This window comes from Bos indicus, chromosome 2, assembly GCF_029378745.1.
Source record: "Bos indicus isolate NIAB-ARS_2022 breed Sahiwal x Tharparkar chromosome 2, NIAB-ARS_B.indTharparkar_mat_pri_1.0, whole genome shotgun sequence".
Taxonomy (NCBI): domain Eukaryota; kingdom Metazoa; phylum Chordata; class Mammalia; order Artiodactyla; family Bovidae; genus Bos; species Bos indicus.
In genome coordinates, this window is record NC_091761.1 from 91,557,203 (window position 1) to 91,577,916 (window position 20,714).

The 20,714-nt window shown below is 36.6% G+C and overlaps 1 protein-coding gene across 20 annotated transcripts in view; it reads left to right on the top strand.

The window, feature by feature from the left end:
* ABI2 (abl interactor 2) overlaps positions 1-20,714 on the top strand; it is a 101,520-nt gene that overhangs the window by 58,249 nt on the left and 22,557 nt on the right. For 6 of the 20 annotated variants that reach the window (XM_070770409.1, XM_070770349.1, XM_070770345.1 and 3 more), the window contains 5 exons: positions 8,792-8,889; positions 11,943-12,089; positions 12,825-12,949; positions 13,941-14,123; positions 18,024-18,182. In XM_070770409.1, coding sequence (XP_070626510.1) covers positions 8,792-8,889; positions 11,943-12,089; positions 12,825-12,949; positions 13,941-14,123; positions 18,024-18,182 — 712 coding nt within the window. The remainder of the gene's footprint in view (positions 1-8,791; positions 8,890-11,942; positions 12,090-12,824; positions 12,950-13,940; positions 14,124-18,023; positions 18,183-20,714) is intronic. The other 14 variants (XM_070770413.1, XM_070770368.1, XM_070770416.1 and 11 more) reach the window with 3 other exon arrangements.

Consider the following 20,714-nt stretch of genomic DNA (forward strand, 5'->3'; position numbering starts at 1 on the left):
TGGAGACATTTTGTTATGGATTGGAGGGCTGCTAATGTGCTTTGTTTAACCCTCCCCCTGTGTAATACCTTTTTATTCTATAAATGGTGTGCTTGATCATACACCTTATGGCCACTATGTCATTATCTCTTGACTCAATCACTGTAAAAAAAATTGAAAATTGGAAAATATTCAGTGTTATGGGTGTTTTTTAAGTTGCAGTATCATATATTTTGCAAAAAATTAGCATTTTTATTCAAATTGCTTATAAATTATGTATTTCAGTATAACCCACTTTAAGAGGTTTCAAGCTGAGTAGTATTATATGTAAAACATCAAAAGCTCATGATAGTGTTTAACAAAATACAAGTTAAGAACTAGAGATAATCGCCTTTTTTAACTTGTTTCAGTAACATTGGAAGGAAAACTGAGAAAAGACGTTCAAGAGTAAACAAGGGGCCTGTCAGATAGAGTGATACTAAAATTATTGTCACCAAACTGAAAGTGCATTTCCTTTTTTTAACTTTTTTCTTAGCTGAATTCTATGATTCCTTTTCTCTCTCACACACACACACACACACACACACACACATATTCTTACCGTTCTTACCATATATTGTGCTGTTTGCCATGTCTTCAGTGTAGAAAGTGATAACAAGATGATGACTGAGACCTGAATCATCAACTAGCTACTAACCAGGGCCATAGAAAGTTAAACAGCTCATGGTAGAGAGATGTGACTAGAGGAGCCCAGGCAGATGTACTTCATGTGAGTGAGTGAGGCATGTGGAATTGTGAGGAGATTCGTTTGCATAAAAGAGGTAGAAATAGACCAAAAGTAGTGTTTGTGGCTACCTCTGCTTTTTCTGTGTTCAAATTTCGGCTACTGATACATGAACCTCCAAAGTGAGAGCAGTGCACAGAAAATTCAACTAAAGGAAAAACAAAACAATGGACCAGTTCTTTCCCCTTCAAGTTTAGACCATCTTGCCTAAAGAGCTACCCCTGGCTCATTTCCTCTAAACCCTACTATGATTCCTTCTTGACCTTTCTGGGTTCAGGATCCTGTTCTGTGTGAGAGAGAGGCCAGAGTGAGTGGAAAATGAGAGGTTCCTAGGAAGAAAGATCCAGTAAGGAAACATCACACTTGGAGAAAATTCCTTAACATCTTTGCAACAAAAACCCTACTCCCCAGGACTGTGGCTCCGTGCCATTGTTTCTGCTCTGTTGGGCTGGGGTGGACAGGGTAAGGAGTGTAGCCTGAGTCCCTCCTAGAAGCTAGAATGTGACAGTCCTCTGTCTTTCCTTTCTTCCTACCCTTCATTGTAAGTGTGTCTGTCTCCTCTATAAATTCGTGGCACATAGTGAATCATTTTGGGTGAACCAAAGCAATAGTAGAGTGAAAAACCATTCATCATATAGCAAGTCGTTATTTTTATGCTGGTAGAAAAAAAATGAGTGGCTTCAGAAGGTTGATTAACAGAATAATCGAATGTATTAAGATAGAAAATAGAATTTAAAAATGTTGAAGTTGGAAGGAACTTGCAAATAGTAAACTAGTCGAGTGGTTTTCCAGCTGAGTTTTTTGGAGACCCATGGTTGACATCAGGTACCCTGTAAGTCTCCTGATTCTTGGTTTCCTCCTCAGCTCATCGTGAGCTCTGTCTTTGTTCCCAGTCTTGTCAGACTTGATGGCTTTCAGATACACTCTTAACAGATACCATCTTTGGGACCAGACACATGGGATGTGACTCAAAAGTTGAATTTTTAACCTTTTATACATCACATCCTGGTTGTGTTTAATAGTTCTTCTCTGCTGAAATTTGGGTTAATTGTTTTTCCTTCAGTCAAATAAGAATAAATTGTAGGATTTAATTCATAAGACCTTTGAAAGCAATGGGTAATATTTTTACAGCAAGAGGCATAAAAAGTCGATGGTAGAGTGCAATATTGGAAGTATTTTAATATGTACCTGAGGCCATGTAAAAGTGGAATGTACCTTGAACTGGGATATCCTTTCCCCACTCTTTATTTTAATATTGAGACTTTTAAGATCTTGTTACTGATGTATTTGAAACAGATTTTTCTGTTGAAAAGTGAAAGAGTTGTCCACTACTGAAACTACGCTTAAGTACTTTTAAAATAAGTGTATTTATTTCAGTCAAAAATAGTAAAGGCTTCTGATCTGTGAATGTAGCTTTTCAGTTGAACGTTGTGCAAGCAGATTCTTAATGATTAATGAGTAGGGCTGGGAAGTCTCCTTTATGTTTAACACATTAAGAATATAACACTTTGGGAAAGTTTTGCTTGGGATCTTGAAGATTCATAACTTAATTCTGTAAAATAGTATTTGACTTTTTCACTCTGAGTGTCATCTTGTATGCGTCATTATCTACAGAAAATTGCCCCTCACATATCTAGGTTGTGGGTACAGCTGCAGATTCATTGTTAAGCATTTATTTGACACACTTGGAAGAAAAACACCACAATAGCAACACCTTGTGGGGGAGTCATCTGCGTTTGCCTCTTTGTTCCAGTCTTGAGCCACCAATTCTGTCTTGGCAAAAGCCAGTTGTTGGAAAATTGTTTCAAAAATTAAGCAGAAATTTATCCATCTTTTTTCTTCTATTCTTTTTTATCTGTTCTTCCCTCCTTACTCCTAATCTCTTATTCATTATCTCTGTAGTTCAGTTCACTTGCTCAGACATGTTTGAATCCTTGTGACCCCATGGACTGCAGTACGCCAGGCCTCCCTGTCCATCATCAACTCCTGGAGTTTACTCAAACTCATGTCCATTGAGTTGGTGATGCCATCTCATCCTCTGTGTTCCCTTCTCCCACCTTCAGTCTTTCCCAGCATCAGGGTCTTTTCAAATGAGTCAGGTCTTTGCATCAGGTGGTCAAAGTATTGGAGTGTCAGCTTTAACATCAGTCCTTCCAATGTATATTCAGGACTGATTTCCTTTAGGATTGACTGGCTAGATCTCCTTGCTGTCCAAGGGACTCTCAAGAGTCTTCTCCAACACCAGAGTTCAAAAGCATCAATTCTTTAGCACTTAGCTTTCTTTATAGTCCAATTCTCAGGTCGACTTCTACATGACTATAGTATACATGACTACTGGAAAAACTGTAGCTTTAACTAGACAGACCTTTGTTGGCAATGTCTCTGCTTTTTATATACTGTCTAGGTTGGTCATAACTTTTCTTCGAAGGGGCAAGCGTCTTTTAATTTCATGGCTGCAATCACCATCTGCAGTGATTTTGGAGCCCAAAAAAATGAAGTCTGTCACTGTTTCCACTGTTTCCTCATCTATTTGCCATGAAATGATGGGACCAGTTGCCATGATCAGTTTTCTAAATGTTAAATTTTAAGCCAACTTTTTCACTCTCCTCTTTCACTTTCTTCAAGAGACTCTTTAGTTTGTTGCTTTCTGCCATAATGTGGTGTCATCTGCGTATCTGAGGTTCTTGATATTCCAGCTTGTGCTTCATCCAGTCAAGCGTTTCTCATTATGTACTCTGCATTTAAGTTAAATGAGCAGAGTGACAATATACAGCCTTGACATATTCCTTTCCCAATATGGAACCAGTCTGTTGTTCCATGTCCAGTTCTAACTATTGCTTCCCGACCTGCATACAGATTTCTCAGGAGGCAGGTCAGGTGGTCTGGTATTCCCATCTCTTTCAGAATTTTCCACAGTTAATTGTGATCCACACAGTCAAAGGCTTTGGCGTAGTCAAAGCAGAAGTAGATGTTTTTCTGGAACTCTCTTGCTTTTTTGATGACACAATGGATGTTGGCAATTTGATCTCTGGTTTCTCTGCCTTTTCTAAATCCAGCTTAAACATCTGGAAGTTCATGGTTCATGTACTGTTGAAGCCTGGCTTGGAGACTTTTGAACATTACTTTGCTAGCTCACACCTCATATGAGTGAGATGAGTGCAATTGTGTGGTAGTTTGATTGTTCTTTGGCATTGCCTTTCTTTGGGATTGGAATGAAAACTGACCTTCATCAGTCCTATGGCCACTGCTGAGTTTTTCAAATTTACTGGCATGTTGAATGCAGCACTTTCACAGCATCATTTTTTAGGATTTGAAATAGCTCAACTGGAATTCCATCACTTCCACTAGCTTTGTTCATAGTGATGCTAAGTCCCACTTGACTTTGCAATCCAGGATTCTGGCTCTAGGTGAATGATCCCAGCGTCGTGATTATCTGGGTCGTGAAGATCTTTTTTATATAGTTCTTCTGTGTATTTTTGTCACCTCTTCTTAATATCTTCTGCTTCTGTTAGTTCCATACCATTTCTGTCCTTTATTGTCCCTATATTTGCATGAAAAGTTCCCTTAGTATCTCTAAGTTTCTTGAAGAGATTTTTAGTCTTTCCCGTTCTGTTGTTTTCCTCTGTTTCTTTGCATTGATCACTGAGGAAGGCTTTCCTATCTCTCCTTGCTATTCTTTGAAACTCTGCATTCAAATGGATATGTCTTTCCTTTTCTCCTTTGCCTTTAGCTTCTCTTCTTTTCTCAGCTATTTGTAAGACCTCGTCAGACAACCATTTTGTCTTTTTGTGTTTCCTTTTCTTGAGGATGGTCTTGATTATTGCCTCCTGTACAATGTCATGAACCTCCATCCATAGTTCTCAGGCACTCTATCAGATCTACTCCCTTGAATCTATTTGTTACTTCCACTGTATAATTGAAAGGGATTTGATTTAAGTCATACCTGAATGGTCTAGTGGTTTTCCCTACTTTTCTCTGTAGTGGATTATGTTAAAACTCTTGTTACCTTAGGCTTTTTGTCTTCCTGTCTTACTAAAAATTTTACCTTTCTCCTGAAGCTACACTTGAATGCCTGATTTCAGTTTTGATTTCCCTCAGAGAATCTCATGGTCCTTTTCCTGTTGACTCAGAGAATTGAAATAAGAACATATATCCTCTGAGGAGAGGGATAGAGGTCTCTAGGAAGCCAAAGATTATGCACTGGATGGGACTGCTGGGAACAGCACTGGACACGGAATGAAAGCCTTCGGGTGTTTGCCCACAGCTTGTGCCCATCCTCACTTCGCCACCTCCAGACACGAACTGTACATACTACTCCTCTTCTCTTAGTGTGTTTAAATTTTGCTCTTTTTAAAACTTGGTAACACTCCAACTCAGATTTTTCTCTATAAAACCTTCCTTCTGTTTGGTCATTCTTCTCACATTGATACTTCTTTTTTGGAGTTTTCTGTATTATTTGTAGAAATTACTTTTTGTTTTCAGCAGGGTGTCTTAGTTATTCTAAAATAAGTCCCTTGAAAGCAGAGAAATCATTTTATAGACCTTTGTCTCCCCTTATTTTTCTTATTCTTTTAGTCTTGTGCCCAGAGGTCTGGTGGTCGGTGGTTTACATGAGCGATACACCACAGGGCTCAGTTTAGAATGTGTCTCCCTCTATTGTGGCAAGTTGTCTATTCCTGGAGAGTGCTTCCTAACAGAGGTGATATGCTCTGTGAGCTAAAGATACAAAGCTACTTTGTGAACTCTAGTATTTTTTAAAGAGTATTTACAGGGTATTGGAAAGCTCCGAGATTAGTAATGAACATTATATATGATATGCATGATATTATATATCAAGGTTCAAGGAGGTACTGCATATACCAAAAAAGGATAGGGCAGGAAAGATAGGAGCACTTTAGAAACAGTATTAAGGTGTAATGATTGGCCTGATAGTTGGTGCTAGTTGTGATCTCCAAAGTTTGGAGATGAGAGAAAACCACTCTGGTCCTAAAGGAACTGCTCTTACTCTCAGTATTGTCTGCATTTCTTAGTCCAGGCCAGTGGGAAAGTATTTGAGTTTGGTCATGCATTAACCTTTGTCACCTAAATGAAATATTTCTTCTGTTCTTGAGTGTTTCTTTCTGGCAGGGAAAAAATAAAAGACTTCTGCTGTTTCTCCATGTGCCTAATACCTGTTTCATTTAGCTCTCAGTGATGACTTTTTCCCTTCATGGCATCAAAAAATACCCACATTAACTGAATTATTGTTGGAATCAGCCACCAAAGTTTCATTCCAGTTCCCAAGTAAAACTTTGGAGAGAATGATTAGCACTGCTGTTTATGATTCAGGACCTCTGACTACACACTTGCATGCCAGATGATAGTTTTGCCTAGGTGTTTTTTAAAGTTTCATGTAGAACTGCTGTTATGAATTGGTGCAGTGTTGCTTTGTTTTCTCTGTCCTGAGTTTGTGGTATGTTCTCTCTCTCTCTCTAGTTAAATTCTCCTTCACCACACTCACGGTTAGTCTTGTGTTTTGCTCCTTGTCTGGAAACATTGGGTTGCCCTATAACTTCCCTCAAAGTAGTTGTTAGAACCATGATAAATATCCCATAAATATTTTTTTTACCAAATTATTTTAGATGTGAAATAGTTTAATTTTAATTATAATATAGATTTCACCTATGAAAATTGGCAATTTTTCTTGTATTTTTTTTTCATTTTCCTCAAATTAGATGGCAGTATTTATACTCTGCATAACATATTCATTGTTTTACTTTTAGTATAGAAGCATTTTTCTCAAGGAAAAATACCTTGAAGAAATACTGAGTTCTCTTTTAGCTTAATACAAAGGTAATACAGAACTACATATTAGTTGGACATTCCATAGGGACTCTGGTTTTTGTAAGTGGAAATTACTCGTGCAAATCCCATTTACCAAACAAATAGAACCATTTGATGATTCTACAGGTCAAAAATGTATCAAATTTTATGTATGGAATTGTCTACTATGCTTCAATTTATAGGTTGTTTATTTCATATTTTTTGATAGATTTCAAGATTTATAGAGAAGATACTGCAATTTAAATGGAACACCTTACATACCAAAACCTTAAACAAATTAAAGTTGGAAAGCTGTTTTCAAATATTTTAGCTATTCCATATATAGAATAAAATTCTGTTTTATCCTTTTCTGTCCTTGCTCCTTTTCCTTCCTATTTCTAGCAAATTGATGTAGTTTAGTGTTTGGCTCACCTACTTCTCCTTCATCACTTAAAGTGACCTTGGGTGTTATGTTGTTTAAGGTTGAGCTTAAAGGACTTTGGTTACTACTTTTAAAAATCTCCTGGTATCATGAATTAAGATATACGGTTTTTAAAGCTATTGGTTATTTGTCATACTACTCCTAAAAATTTGCCCCAATGTGGATTAATTTTTAAAAAACTTCTTCTGGCACTTTTAAGATATGATCAGTATACCCTCTGCTTATTAATGAGGGGGAGAGCATAGATAAGTTAATTTTTATTCTTCCTTGATTACCAGTTTGTTTTGTATTTGTTGTTTAAAAGTAATAACAAAGGAGTACAGAAAAATGCATAGCCTTAAAAATATTGCTATTTCAAAGGTATCATTTGTCATTAAAGATTGTTTTAACATCACACACAACTTGTTCACTGGGCTATTCATGAGTTTGTTTCTTGATATATTTTTTCTTACTTATTCAGATAACAAGTAGTATTTTAAGATTTTAAAATATTCCATTTAAGCCAGAGTTAATTTTGACAGCCTCAATATTCTGTATGTAATTATGATTTGTTTTCTTAAATTTTGTATTTTAAAATTATAAATGTATTCTGATTTCAAAAGTATAATGTCTTATAGTTTCATTTTATAAGTATAATTTGAATACTCTGGACATACTCTTAGTGGAAGAGTTAAGATCCTTTTTTGAAGTGTTTGGCAGTCCAGAATATTAGGAGCTTTAAAATAGAGTCAGGCATGAACACACATGGTGAACATTATTAACTCTAACCCACTGGTAATCTCAAACAACTTGAGATTGCATTTGAACTATATTCATGCATGACTTCTCTTAATGCCTTAAGATACCCAGATTTCTAGGGCTTTCTGCATAAGTGCTCACTTCCTCCTTTGGTGGCATCCTTTTCTGGTGGCAATCCACACTTGTTCCCAGGTCACCCAACTTTCCCACACTTGGGTTTTCAACTGGGGATAGAATAGTGAGGAACACAGCTTAGCTCTGTGTTCTTAGCTCTTAGGATTGTGTTGCATCTTTCTCATGCCTAAATTAATCTTCATTTTGGGCCTGAGTGGGTTTAATTCCCATTGGAACTAGGACATTGCCAGTGGCCACTGTACCACTAACAGTTGAAAGATATACCTCAGCCCCACCTTTCTGGTTCAGATGTTTAGGAACATGCCTTAACTTCTGGCAGTTCTCAGGTAGGTGATTCCTTCATAAGAGAACATTAATAAAATCTGAATTGTAAGGCTGATCCACAGTTTATAAAAAGGAAATTTTCTCTGTATGATTTAACTTTATATAATATTCTGTACTTACAGTGGATCAAAACTAGAGTTGCATACTTTTGGGGGAAAACATGTATTATGTTTTCTTATGATAAGCTTGCTATTTAAAAAACAAGGAATTGCTTAAAGGCATTGTTGTTTCTGATTGAGTTACTCTTATTGAAACTGAAATTTTTATAGTTAACCTATTTAATTTCAATTGAATGTCGTATCAAACAGTCTAACCAGTGATCTGTTGGTGTGATGAGCTAATGGCAAATAAAGTCTTTGCATACATGTTTATAATCATTTGAAAATCTCATGTTAGGAGGAGTCCTTTGAGTACAACTGTAGAATGATAGTAGAGTAGAAATTGCATATGAAATGCATGGCCTCTAATTTTTTTTTCCTATTTAAACCTTCCCCTCCTTTGTTAAATAGCATAATGTTATTTCCCGAAAGTGGCACTTTGTTTCACTGCATTCAAATTAAATTGAGTTTTCCTCAAAATTTTTTTAGGTGAGTACCCAGAATATGAAGATGGGTGGGCTGCCGCGTACAACACCACCAACACAGAAGCCCCCCAGCCCCCCAATGTCAGGCAAAGGGACACTTGGGTGAGTATGGAACTAAGTAGTAATTGCAAACCATTTCATGTACTGTTGAAAACTAAACACTGTATATATGTTTAAACTATTTTTAAATATTTGAAAAGAGAATATTTTCTTCCTAAGATTATCCATTTTGTGTGTAACCTTCCCAAAAGGAAAACATCTTTTATACTTTAAATTATACCTAGGAAACATCTCTCTACTTTAAAAATATTCTGTTTAGAAATTATTTTTCTAATAAATTTTAAATTTGAGGTAAAATCCTAGCCTAAGTTCATGGCTTATTGTAAATTGCACTCTAATTGCTATTTTCAGAAACTTTTTTAGTCTTTTCTGTTATAATTGACTCTTCTTATTCTGATTAGTCTTCTGAATAAAATACTGTGCAGATTATAGAATTCTGTATGTCTTGTTTTTTTATGAGAAATTATGAGCTTTCATTCGTTCTACACACTTGGGCTCCAGATTTGACATAAATGGTCAATTAACAAAAAACCTTGACCTTTTTATAGCATCTATAGTTTCTTTTATAGCATCTTAATACAAAAACTTGGTTTATCATGATCAAGGTTTGTGATCGGTTGGGCATAATATTGCCCAGAAGTTGGGTGACTAAAATTGTGGTCCTGCTCTGCTCCTGATGTGTGGTCTTGCATAGTAAGCCACTTAGCAATTCAGTTTTTTCATCTGTAAAAGGGGGTAATATTTGTCCTCTGTCAACTTTTCAGGGTCACTGTACCATGAATTGGATTTTTTTAAAAAATGTATAAGACAAAGACAAAATGCCTTTATTACCATTGGCTTTGTGATATATGCTTAAAAGTTTTTAATTGGAAATCTTGGTTTTTGGCCCCCTCACCAAAAAGCAAACAAGAAAACCAGACCAAAAAACCCAGCAACCTAATCAGTCAAAGAAAGATAATGGAGGAGGAATTAAAGTTAGGGCAGTGGAAAACAAAAGAATAAAATCAGATTTCCAGCCAGAAATAGGGTGGTTTTATTCGGGGAGGACAAAAAAAATTCTGCTTAGGTTAGAAAGGAAAAGCTCTACTAGCTTAAATAAGATTTAAGCTTCAGAGTAGGATGTAGATGTCATGGTATGTCATAATTGTACAGGGTAAGAGTAGAGATCAGGTCAAGAGGGAGTATTTTATTTTCCTGTGAAATGTCTATATTTCTGTCATGTATAGTTTCTAATGGATTTTATTAGGTTTTGAATCCAGATTATTAGCAAGATAATCCTAGTTAAGTAAAACTTTCCACTGCTCCCAAATTTTAAAGATGTACTTGTACACTAATATTTGTCTTCCTTGTATATTAGCAAGGGCTCTGCAGGATTCCTGAAGGCCAGAGTGGCCGAGCATCACTAGCCACTTGATGGTCACAGCCTGACTTCTTCACAGTCTTGGTTCAGGCACCATATTTTGTCCTCCCTAGTTTTTTACCTTTTTTTTTTTTTATCATTGTCTTCACTGTATAGGCTTCCCTGGTGGCTCAGCTGGTAAAGAATCCGCCTGCAATGAGGGAGACCTGGGTTCATTCCCTGGGTTGGGAATATCCCCTGGAGAAGGGAAAGGCTACCCACTCCCAAGTATTCTGGCCTGGAGAATTCCATGGTCTATATATATCGTCCATGGGGTCGCAAAGAGTCGGACACAACTGAGCAACTTTCACTTCACTGTGTAGTTCTTAGTCGGCAAAGGTTTTTGTTCTGTTTTCTTGGGTGACACAGAGCATTTTTATTGTCTGGGGAAAATTGTTTGGAAATCCATCAGTTTCCTATTTTATGGTGTTTTATATGTACATAATTTCAGAGATGCCTAAACTTCTTTATAGTGTTTTAAATTCAAGGCCCTGACATTCCTTTCTTTTTTTGACCCAATATCTTATCTAGTGCCCCTTATTTACTTTTTTAATAACGTGTATATTTGTTTATGCAAGAGGATTTTGAGAGTAGTAGAGTAGACAGAGTCTTTGCAGAGTAATCTCATCCAGAATCAATGAGCCGAAACTTGAGTGGATGAGAGAGAATAATATTTAAAGGAACCTTGGGAGCTTTTGAGGACGTGAATTATTGAGAAATATAGAAGTCAGGTCAGCATCATCATTTTAGGGGAAAAAAGCTCTTTAATTTTCATATCTTGAGATCCAATTAAAGATCAGAATCTTATCTACATAATATCAATTTCACATCAGCTGAGTATTAATCATTGCCATCATGATGGAAACTTAGAGATGAGAATTAATGATTCCTGGTGTACCAGTGTGCATCCTGCTTCCTGTATTCCCTTTCCTGATCTTGTCATTCTTTTAAGAAGAAAGTTTGAGAAAAAGAGAAGTATGCTAATGAAATGCAGACTGTTCTGTACTTCAGAGTAAATAAGATAGACTTAGGTGATCTGTTTTTTTTCTTCTCTCCCTTTTAAATGTTGAACTCTGAGCAGGGTAAGAGGTAAGAGCGGTCATGGTGAAAGGTTAAGGAGGATGTGAAGTGAGAATGGAAGGAGAGGAGATTAAATTCTGTATTTCTGTGTGTGGATGTAGTTTTACTTCTATGTACTTATTGCATAGAAAGAGAAATGAATTGTTAATGGTTGCTGTTGATCATCAATGTGGGGGTTGTAGAGCCAGACTCTGTAGATTTATTTACCCTATCTTTGATTATTTTTGGTTAGGGAGAGAGGGGTGAGGAAGATAATTAGTGCGTTTGTGAAGTGCAGTTGGGAGAATTTAATGTGACACTAAACTAATTTGAACTCATCTAAGAAGAGAGTCTGGGAAACACTGGCTTACCTGGGGGAGAAACTTCATGCTCTCAGAATGAATGAACAAAATTAGTGTAGGGAAATGAGGTCAAAGACTAAAAAAAAATAACAGTATGCATCAAAGCCCTGATGGTGGAGAAGTGATACTTAAGGGAAGATGGAAATTGGTAGCTGGGTTTTATTAAAACACATTTTACTACCTCTGAGTACAGATTGTATTTCACTACTGGCAACTCTGAATTTATTGTGCCGAGACTTGCTAATCACACGATACATACGCTCTTCTTTTTGTAGGCGGCACTCCCCCTATCGCACACTGGAGCCAGTGCGTCCTCCAGTGGTACCAAATGATTACGTACCTAGCCCAACCCGTAATATGGCTCCCTCGCAGCAGAGCCCTGTGAGGACAGCTTCTGTGAATCAAAGAAATCGAACTTACAGGTATTTTCTCTACCTCAGTGCAAAATGGGATGGTCATAGCACCATTATTTGTTCAGATAACTTCAGCTAAATCTCTCTCATTTTCCAAGCACTAAGTTCTTTTCCTCACACTACTCCCCCAAACCTCATCTGATTCCACCTCTCTCTCCTCATGTTCTGATGCAACTTTGAGCAGCCAGGAAGTTGAAAAAGGACAGACATCTCAAAGTGCAAACTCTTCTGCAAGACTGATAGTTATAGTTGACCTGAAAAAGAAAATCACTGACCAGATACGGGGAATTTCACGTTGTTTTTTGGTGGTACTTTACAGATGAAAAACCATATGCAATAAAACATTAATATGGCATAATATGTCATGATATCATTACAAGTAAAATTGGACAAATAATTTGTTTAGGAAAATTGTTATAAAAGCTATTTCTTCAGACAGCCGTTAAACTGGAATAAAAGAAAGTAATATTATTTTCATGTGTTGAGCCCCATCATTTGTCCCTTATATTTATGGAGAAGTTTTGTTTTTCTCAATTTCTTTAATATACGTTTATTAAAAGGTGGCCAAAACAAGTTTCTTGAACTCAGGTTTTTTCCCTTGCTTTATAAAGAAATTCATCTCTGAAATGGAGGGCTTTTGATTTACCATGTAGTAGCTATATTCATTTCAGAACATTCTGGAAAATGCTGGTGATGTCTTCCTGTGCATAGATGCTCATGTTTTGGTGGCTCTTATTTCTGTAGCAGCAGCGGGAGTAGTGGAGGAAGCCACCCAAGTAGTCGGAGCAGCAGTCGGGAGAACAGTGGAAGTGGGAGTGTGGGGGTTCCCATCGCTGTTCCTACTCCCTCTCCTCCCAGTGTTTTTCCAGGTAAAACATGAATTGTGCTTCATCTTCATCTGTCCTTTCTGAGTTTGTCCTTTCAGTTTCTAATTTAATTACACTGAGCTTTCTTCATAATCAGGATTTTTTTTTCTCTTGAAGACTCTGCAAATGTTGAGAAATCTTTCTGCATTCTGCTATTTTTAACCAAATTATTTGTCAGTTTATGTTCAGATACTTCTCTGTGATTTGGAGTTATGTCTTTGGTGCTGTGTCTTGGTTGGCACTTAGAGGTTGCACCTTGGAACGAGTGACATGTTTAACTCCAGCTGGTGTTATAACAGTGCACGCCTTTGGACACAGTGCAGTCTCGGTGTAAGGAATCGTATCGGTAACAGGATTGGGCAGATATAATTTCAACAGTTCAATCTAGTGGACTCTTGGAACTTGAGTTGCTGATATGCACAGAAAAATGTACTTGTTTCATCTGAGGACATGAAACTTAGTTTTAAAAACCTGACACACAAGACATAAGGATGGAAAATTACATATTTAATTTACTTATAATAACAAAGAGATAACATCTTTTAAAAAAATCATGAAAAAGAGGTTTGTATTTCTCTCAATTCTTTTTACCTGAAAAGATATTTATGTCTGGAATGTTTATTTTCTGGTTTGTATGATTCAGAAGGGAATACTATTGTTTTCTACTGTGTTATGTTTAGCTTTGTATACTATTTACAGAATGTTATGTTAAAAGCAACAACATAAAGGGGGCTTTTCTTCCAGTGTGTTGGCTATCAGGTAAAAAGGAATGCTTTTAAAAGTCTGGACGTTATCCTTAGCATCTTGAATTACTTGCTGTAAACCTCATAATCCTTTAACATAAGCTTCATTCTTTTTTTTTTTTAACACTCTCTTCTATTCTTTGGCGTTGATCAGCACTGAGTATCTAACACTGAGTTCTCCGGTGCCTGTTCTAGTCCTGCCTGATGGAACTGCCTCACTAATGCTGCCTCTCACCCCTCTCTCCCCTCAGCCCCTGCTGGCTCTGCTGGTACTCCACCCCTTCCTGCTACTTCTGCATCTGCCCCCACCCCTCTTGTTCCTGCAACTGTCCCTTCTTCCACTGCCCCAGATGCTGCCGCTGGGGGTGCCCAGACCCTTGCTGATGGCTTCACTTCTCCAACTCCCCCTGTTGTTTCTTCCACTCCCCCTACAGGTGAGTATTGGCTTATTCCTCACAGGCCGATTCAGTCGTCTGGCTCTGGCTCGTCTTACTTGGAACTCTGGCTTCATGTTTTTTGTCTGTGTTTTGTATAAAAAAAAAATCTGCAGAATAATGTACTAACTAGAAAATGGCCCGTGACCGAAGAGTAGAATTTCCTGAGGAAATCAGAGTAAAGTTTCTCATTTTTCTGATGTGCTTGTGCTTAGTAGTTCAGTTGTGTCTGACTCTCTTGTGTGGATTGTGTCTGACTCTCTTGCGTGGACTGTAGCCTGCCAGGCTCCTCTGTCCATGGGGTTTCCCATTCAAGAATACTGGAGTGGGCTGCCATTTCCTTCTCCAAGGGGGTCTTCCTGAAGCAGGGATTGAACCCACATCCTCCTGCATTGGCAGGTGGATTCTTTACCACTGAAGCACTTGGGAAGCCCAGTTAGTAAAGTACTTCATAGAATGTATGTGTGTGCTGCTACTGTATCTAGGTGTTTAATGTTTTAGAAGACATTTAAAAAAATTCATTTTAATTCATGCATTTTGGATGGTGTATTATGGCTTAGTTTCTGTACCAACACTTTTTAAGAAAAGCATTCTGTACTGGGGGTATTTAAACCTGACCTGTCCTTTTGCTCTACATACAGCTCTGTTAGGCCACTACAGCTAGTTAAATGTAAAAGTCCTGTTACGCTCATACATCAGTGGAGTAAGGAATACATCTTGAAATCCGCTGTAGGCCTACAAAGTACAGATTCATCTCCACCTAGAGTCAGCATTATAATTTAATAACAGGTGCTGGTTCCTAGTCAGCACTGAGTCAATATCTGTTGTATGAGTGAACAGTAAGTGTTTTTTTTAAAACAAAAAGCATAATTAATGCCTTAATAACAATTTATATAGTCTCTGTAATGTACTGTTTTTGAATCTCCAGATCCTTTTTTCTCTTTATTAAGGTCTGATTTATATACAGTGAAATTCACCCTTTCTAGTGACTTGTTAGAGTTTTGACAGATGCATGCAGTGATACAAGCAGAGCTGCAGTGAAGGTGCACACCAGCCCTGACGTCCCCAGATTCCTCCACGCCCCCTCTGTACTCGGTCCTTCCATTTTACTCATTTCACTCTTTGCCCCTGGCAAGCTCTGTATCTGTTTTTTTTTTCCCCTCTAAAGTTTTGCCTTTGTAGTAATATCACAAATGGAAGCATACGTAATGTACTCTTTTGAATCTGGCTTTTTGGCACAGTGCATTTGAGATTTATCCATTATTACATGTTTTGTTATTTCATTCCTTTTTTTATTACTGAGTAGTGTTCTGTTGAATGGATTTACCAGTTTGTTTACCCTTTTCCTCAATCCAAATTGAGGGACATTTGGGTTATTTACAGTTTTGGGTGATTATGAATAAAACTGCCAAATATATTCGCACACAGACTTTTGTGTGAGCACAGGCTTTCATTTCATTTGGGTAAATAACTTAGGGAGTAGGATTACTGGGTTGTATGGTAAATGAATGCTTAACTTTATAAAAACTGGATAGCTGTTTTCCAAAGTGACTGTATAGTTTTGCACGTCCACCAGCAGTGCGTAAGACTTCCAGTCACTCTGCATACGTGTTAGTACAGGGTACTGCCGTAAGGGCCTCCCTGGTGGCTCAGACAGTAAAGAATCTGCCTGTAGTGCAGGAGCCCTGAGTTCAGTCCCTGGGTCAGGAAGATCCCCTGAGAAGGGAATGGCTACTTACTCCAGTATTCTTGCCTGGAGAACTCCATGGACAGAAGAGCCTGGCTGGCTGTGTAATTGTCTTTACGTATATATATATATATTTTTTTTTTCTTTTTTTAAATTCAGCCATCCTGATAGGTGTTTAATAGTTTGTCGTGTGGTTTTGATGGACATTTCCCCAGTGAATGATGATGTAGAACATCTTTTCATGTGCCCATTTGCCATCTGTTTATCTTTTTTGGCAAAATGCCTGTTCAAATGTTTTTGCTTCCCCCCCACACCTTTGTAATTGGTTTGTTTGTTTTCTCATTAAATTCTTATATATTCTGAATATGTCTGATTAATTTTGTGATTCGCAAATATTTTCTTCCATTTTGTGACTTACCTTTTCATTCTCTTAATGGTGTCTTTTAAAGAGCAGAAGTTCTTTATTTGGATTAAGCCCAGTCGTTGCTGTTTTTTCCTTTTGTGTATTGTGCTTTTTGATGTTGTGTTTACAAACTCTTTACATAAGGTCAAAAAGAGCTTTGTCTTATTTTCTTCTAGAAGTTTTTAGTTTTAGGTTTTTATAGTTAGGGCTGTGGTAAACTATAGTTTTGTTTTTCAACTCAAAGCAGAATAAATACCCTTGTTAATGGTTTGAATAGAATCTCTATTATGTAATGTCTTTGGATCACTGAAGGCTTATAACATGGGAAATTTTAGGCTGGATCTAACTATATAAAATTCATAATGGTGTTTTTAGAGTTTTTAACTCAGTGATTCTAGCTTTAAGATATTACAGATTGATTCCTAAAATGTCAGTGTTGTGTATCTGGTGATTCAAATGACAGAATATACCTTCTTATAGTAGTTTATTAGTTTACATGCTTTTACACTTTTACCATGGCTATGTAAACTTGACAGTGGATTATGTTTAAGCTTGACTACTCAAGATTTTTATACAACAGAATTGAGTTTTAGGTTTTGATACTGTCATATATATGAAGAGTAAATGCTGTAGCAGGTCTTGAGTGCTTTTATAACATTCTTTATATGAGTATCCATATGAATCCAAGTTTGATCAATTTTATAGCTCCTGTAGATCAGTTTTAGGCATGTAAAACCATTTGACAGTCATGGAAAAGGTGAATTGTCGGATTTTTCTCTACCACCTCTTCCCCTGCCTCCCTCCCTCATGTCTTCTTTCCTTTTCCCCATCCTTCCACCTTTCATTCCCTCACCTTTCTCTGGCCTCCTCCTCTTTCCCTCATTCTTCTCTCTCCTCCTCTCCCTTCTCTTCTCTTGACCTGCTCTCTCATGGGTGCTTCAGTGCTTGATCTGTCTATACAGTAGGCCCTTAACTAATGATTTTAAGTTGGAGTGGAATCAAGATAAAATTTAAGAACTTGATTGCGTTAGACGGTTGGATGGATTAGAAAAGAGTGTCTTCTGTTTGCATTAGTTGGTGAAGTACTCTGAGCAAAATGTAGTGAAATTGCTGATAAATATGAACAAGTTCCAGGATGATACTAAAATTAGGTATATTTGATACAATTTTTGTATCTTAGCTTTTTTTCATAACTAAGTTTTCTAAACTCTAATTTTAAGACAAAATAACTTTAGAGAAGGATATTTTTGATTGAGATATGTGATTCAGAATTCTTGACTTCAGAATTATGTCACTTGACTTTTTGCTGAAATATTTTATGATTTCCTTTAAATAAATTGGTTTGCTATTTTAAATTTACTATTATTGTTATTTTGGAATAAGACTGTGTGTCAAACATTTTTTCTTTTGCTTTCCTAAATGTTATTCTTACTTTTTGAGCTTGGTTTTCGGTGTTTAATTGCTGGTGTTTGTGGAGGAAGTGAGCCATAAATTTTAATTGTGATGATTGTAAAACCCTGTCAAATTACTAATTTAATAAACTCACAATATTGATTAGTAATGTATTTAGATATAGCTTTTCCAAACTTAGCTATAATTTTATTTACCTACTTTGCTGTTTTTTTGCACTTTGATATACTGTCAGCTGAGCAGTAACTGTCACTTTGCATTAATATTTGTCAGATGGCAGTTAAATTAACTAAATATTTTTATTGTTTAATAATCTTGGTGAGATACAGGCATTGTGCCCAAAGTGTTTTATTGTCTGAGATAATTTTAATGACAAGTGTATGTTCTGTCTCTTTTCCAGGTCATCCTGTTCAGTTCTACAGCATGAATAGACCTGCCGCTCGCCATACACCCCCAACAATAGGGGGCTCCTTGCCCTATAGACGCCCTCCTTCCATCACTTCACAAACAAGCCTTCAGAGTCAGATGAACGGAGGACCTTTTTATAGCCAGAACCCAGGTTAGACTTTCTTTTGCAGTCTGTGGAATGTATCTAATTTAAAATTCTTCAGTTACTGAGAAAAAAACCTCTAATTGCAAATGACTAGTGTACAGTAGGTGAATAATACTATTTGTTGCATGAGTGGAAGAATGAATACAGGTTGCCGATATTGTACCTTCCAGTCCTTTTGAAAAATCAACATATGGTTTCCATATAGAGTTGTAGAACTTAACTTATCTGAATAGAATGTTTTTGAATGTGCTAGTGATTATTTGTTTTTTAAATTAATACTGTGGTGAACAGTGTTTCCTTCTTATTTAGTCAGATATCCTTGCTGTATGAATAGCAATTAATGAAATTTGAGCATACATGAGCAGAGTTTATAAGTAGCAAAAGAAAAGGAAAATATTATTGAAACTGCTTTGTGGTGGGCAGTTACACTGTCTTCTTCAGTTCTGCTACCAAACCTCTGATGGAACAACTGTGACTTGAACAGATTGATCCGGATATAACAGTCATCTTGCAGTTGCGTCATGTGTACAGAGGAACTGAAATAGCACATATTTAATACTTAACAGTCATTTGTTTTGCTTCTTCCCCAGAGAGGGTAAGAGCAAATATTATTCTCTATGACTGCTGTGGACATGCTGTGTGAACTTGGTGTGTTTTTCTGGATTTTTGCCAAGAGGCCAGTAAGCCCATGTGTGACCACCTCTAGTGTTATTCCATTTTGGATAAGCCCTGAATTGTATGGAGCTAAAATCTGTGTTTTGTTGAAACCTTGTTATATCCTTTGGAATCTTGCAGAACAAATTTGATCCTCCTTTTACATAAGCGGAGCTTACAGAATACTTTTTTTGTTTTTTTAACCTCATTTGATTCTTATAATCATGTGATCATTTTCATCTGTATTTTACAGGTGAGGAAACAGACTAAGATAGTAGTCAAGTTAGGATTTGAATTTAGGTCATCTGACTCTTAAGTTCCCTGTTATTTCCATTGTACTATCCTACCTACCTTAAGATTAAAAAAAATCTTTCTCTTACCCTCCCAAGGGTAGGGGGTGGGAAGGAGGGTGCCCCCTTCATAATGTAAAAAGCTGTAAACAGTTTTTCATCTGTTTCATCCTGGGAATAGTGCTTGCTAACTACTTGTTGAATGTGGAATGAATCCCTTGTTATTCAGATCCTCTCATTGTTTTGGGTCCCTTTTGTAAATTAAATTCCACATTTATAGTCTAATCAGTGCACAGAGGAGCCTGGCAGTTTACAGACCATAGGGTCACAAAGAGACACAACTGAGCTAGTGACACTTAAATAGACATGTTTTTAAAAGAAATTTTACTAGATTATTTTGAGAAATATGCATGTGTATTTTTAATGAGTCTTAAATAAGAGTAGTTGCTCTTTTTATAATGTTTGACCAAATTAAAACTTATAATTAAAATTTAATTAATTTAAAATTCTTTGGGTTATTTTGTCTTTTAAAATTTTGTTTTCTTGAAGTGTAGTTGATATACAGTGTCGGATTGGTTTCAGATGTATGGCAGAGTGCCTCAGTTACACAGGTGTGTGTCTCTCACTGCTGTCTTTGATCAGACTTAATGATTTGGGGTGTGCCATTCTTTTTAACTCATTTTGAACTCCGTTTTGGCAGATACGCCTGTCTTTTCTTACGTTCTACTTTTAAATCGTGTTCCAAACCCATATTTGTACAGATGCTATTTTGTACCTAAATGCATATTTCATTTTTAAATCATTTAAATTTTTCATACGCCTGTTTCATAGTTCTGCTAAAGATAAGCTGTCTCCCTGACCCTTTTGGAAGTCTAGACAGTTATTGCTTATGGTGTTTATGCCCTTCTTTACCCTTACATAGCGTTTTAAAAGAATGGTGTCAATCCAGAATGGGCTGATTCCATAATGGAACTGGAGGATGCTTCATTATTACAGCTTGGGACCAAGTATACATGATATTCAGGAAGTATATATAGGGGTATTTCATGCTATGTAAATGTACATACCAATATACTGGTCCCATCAGAACCCTCTTGGTGGAATTTATTTGAAGCTTATTTAAGTATGTGTTTAAATGTATTTTAAATATGTATTTTAACACTTCTTTGTAAATCTGATTTTGCATATATTTTGAAAGTATATGTTAAAGTAGAAAAATAACTGACTCTAAGGAATGAGTGTTAGTGAAAGTATTTTTCACACTCATGGGAAATATAGTGAATTGAGATTTTTGAGCCTTCAGCATAATGTGTGAGGCAATTTAGTTAGTTTTTATGCACTTCTCTTGATAAATTCTGCCTTTCTTCTCTAGGGATTTGGTATTTGTTTAAAGGGGATGACTACAACTTTGTTAGTTGAATAATTAGTGCTTTTTTCTAAACTAAAAAAGTTTTTAATTAAATTATGTTCTTTGAAACCCTTTTTGCAAGACTTAATGCTTTGTAAGCCAGTATTCTGAGGCTGTGAGATGCACTTTCATTTTATCTGCTTTAGATGATTATGTAAGTCTCATACTATTCCCACTTGTCTTAAA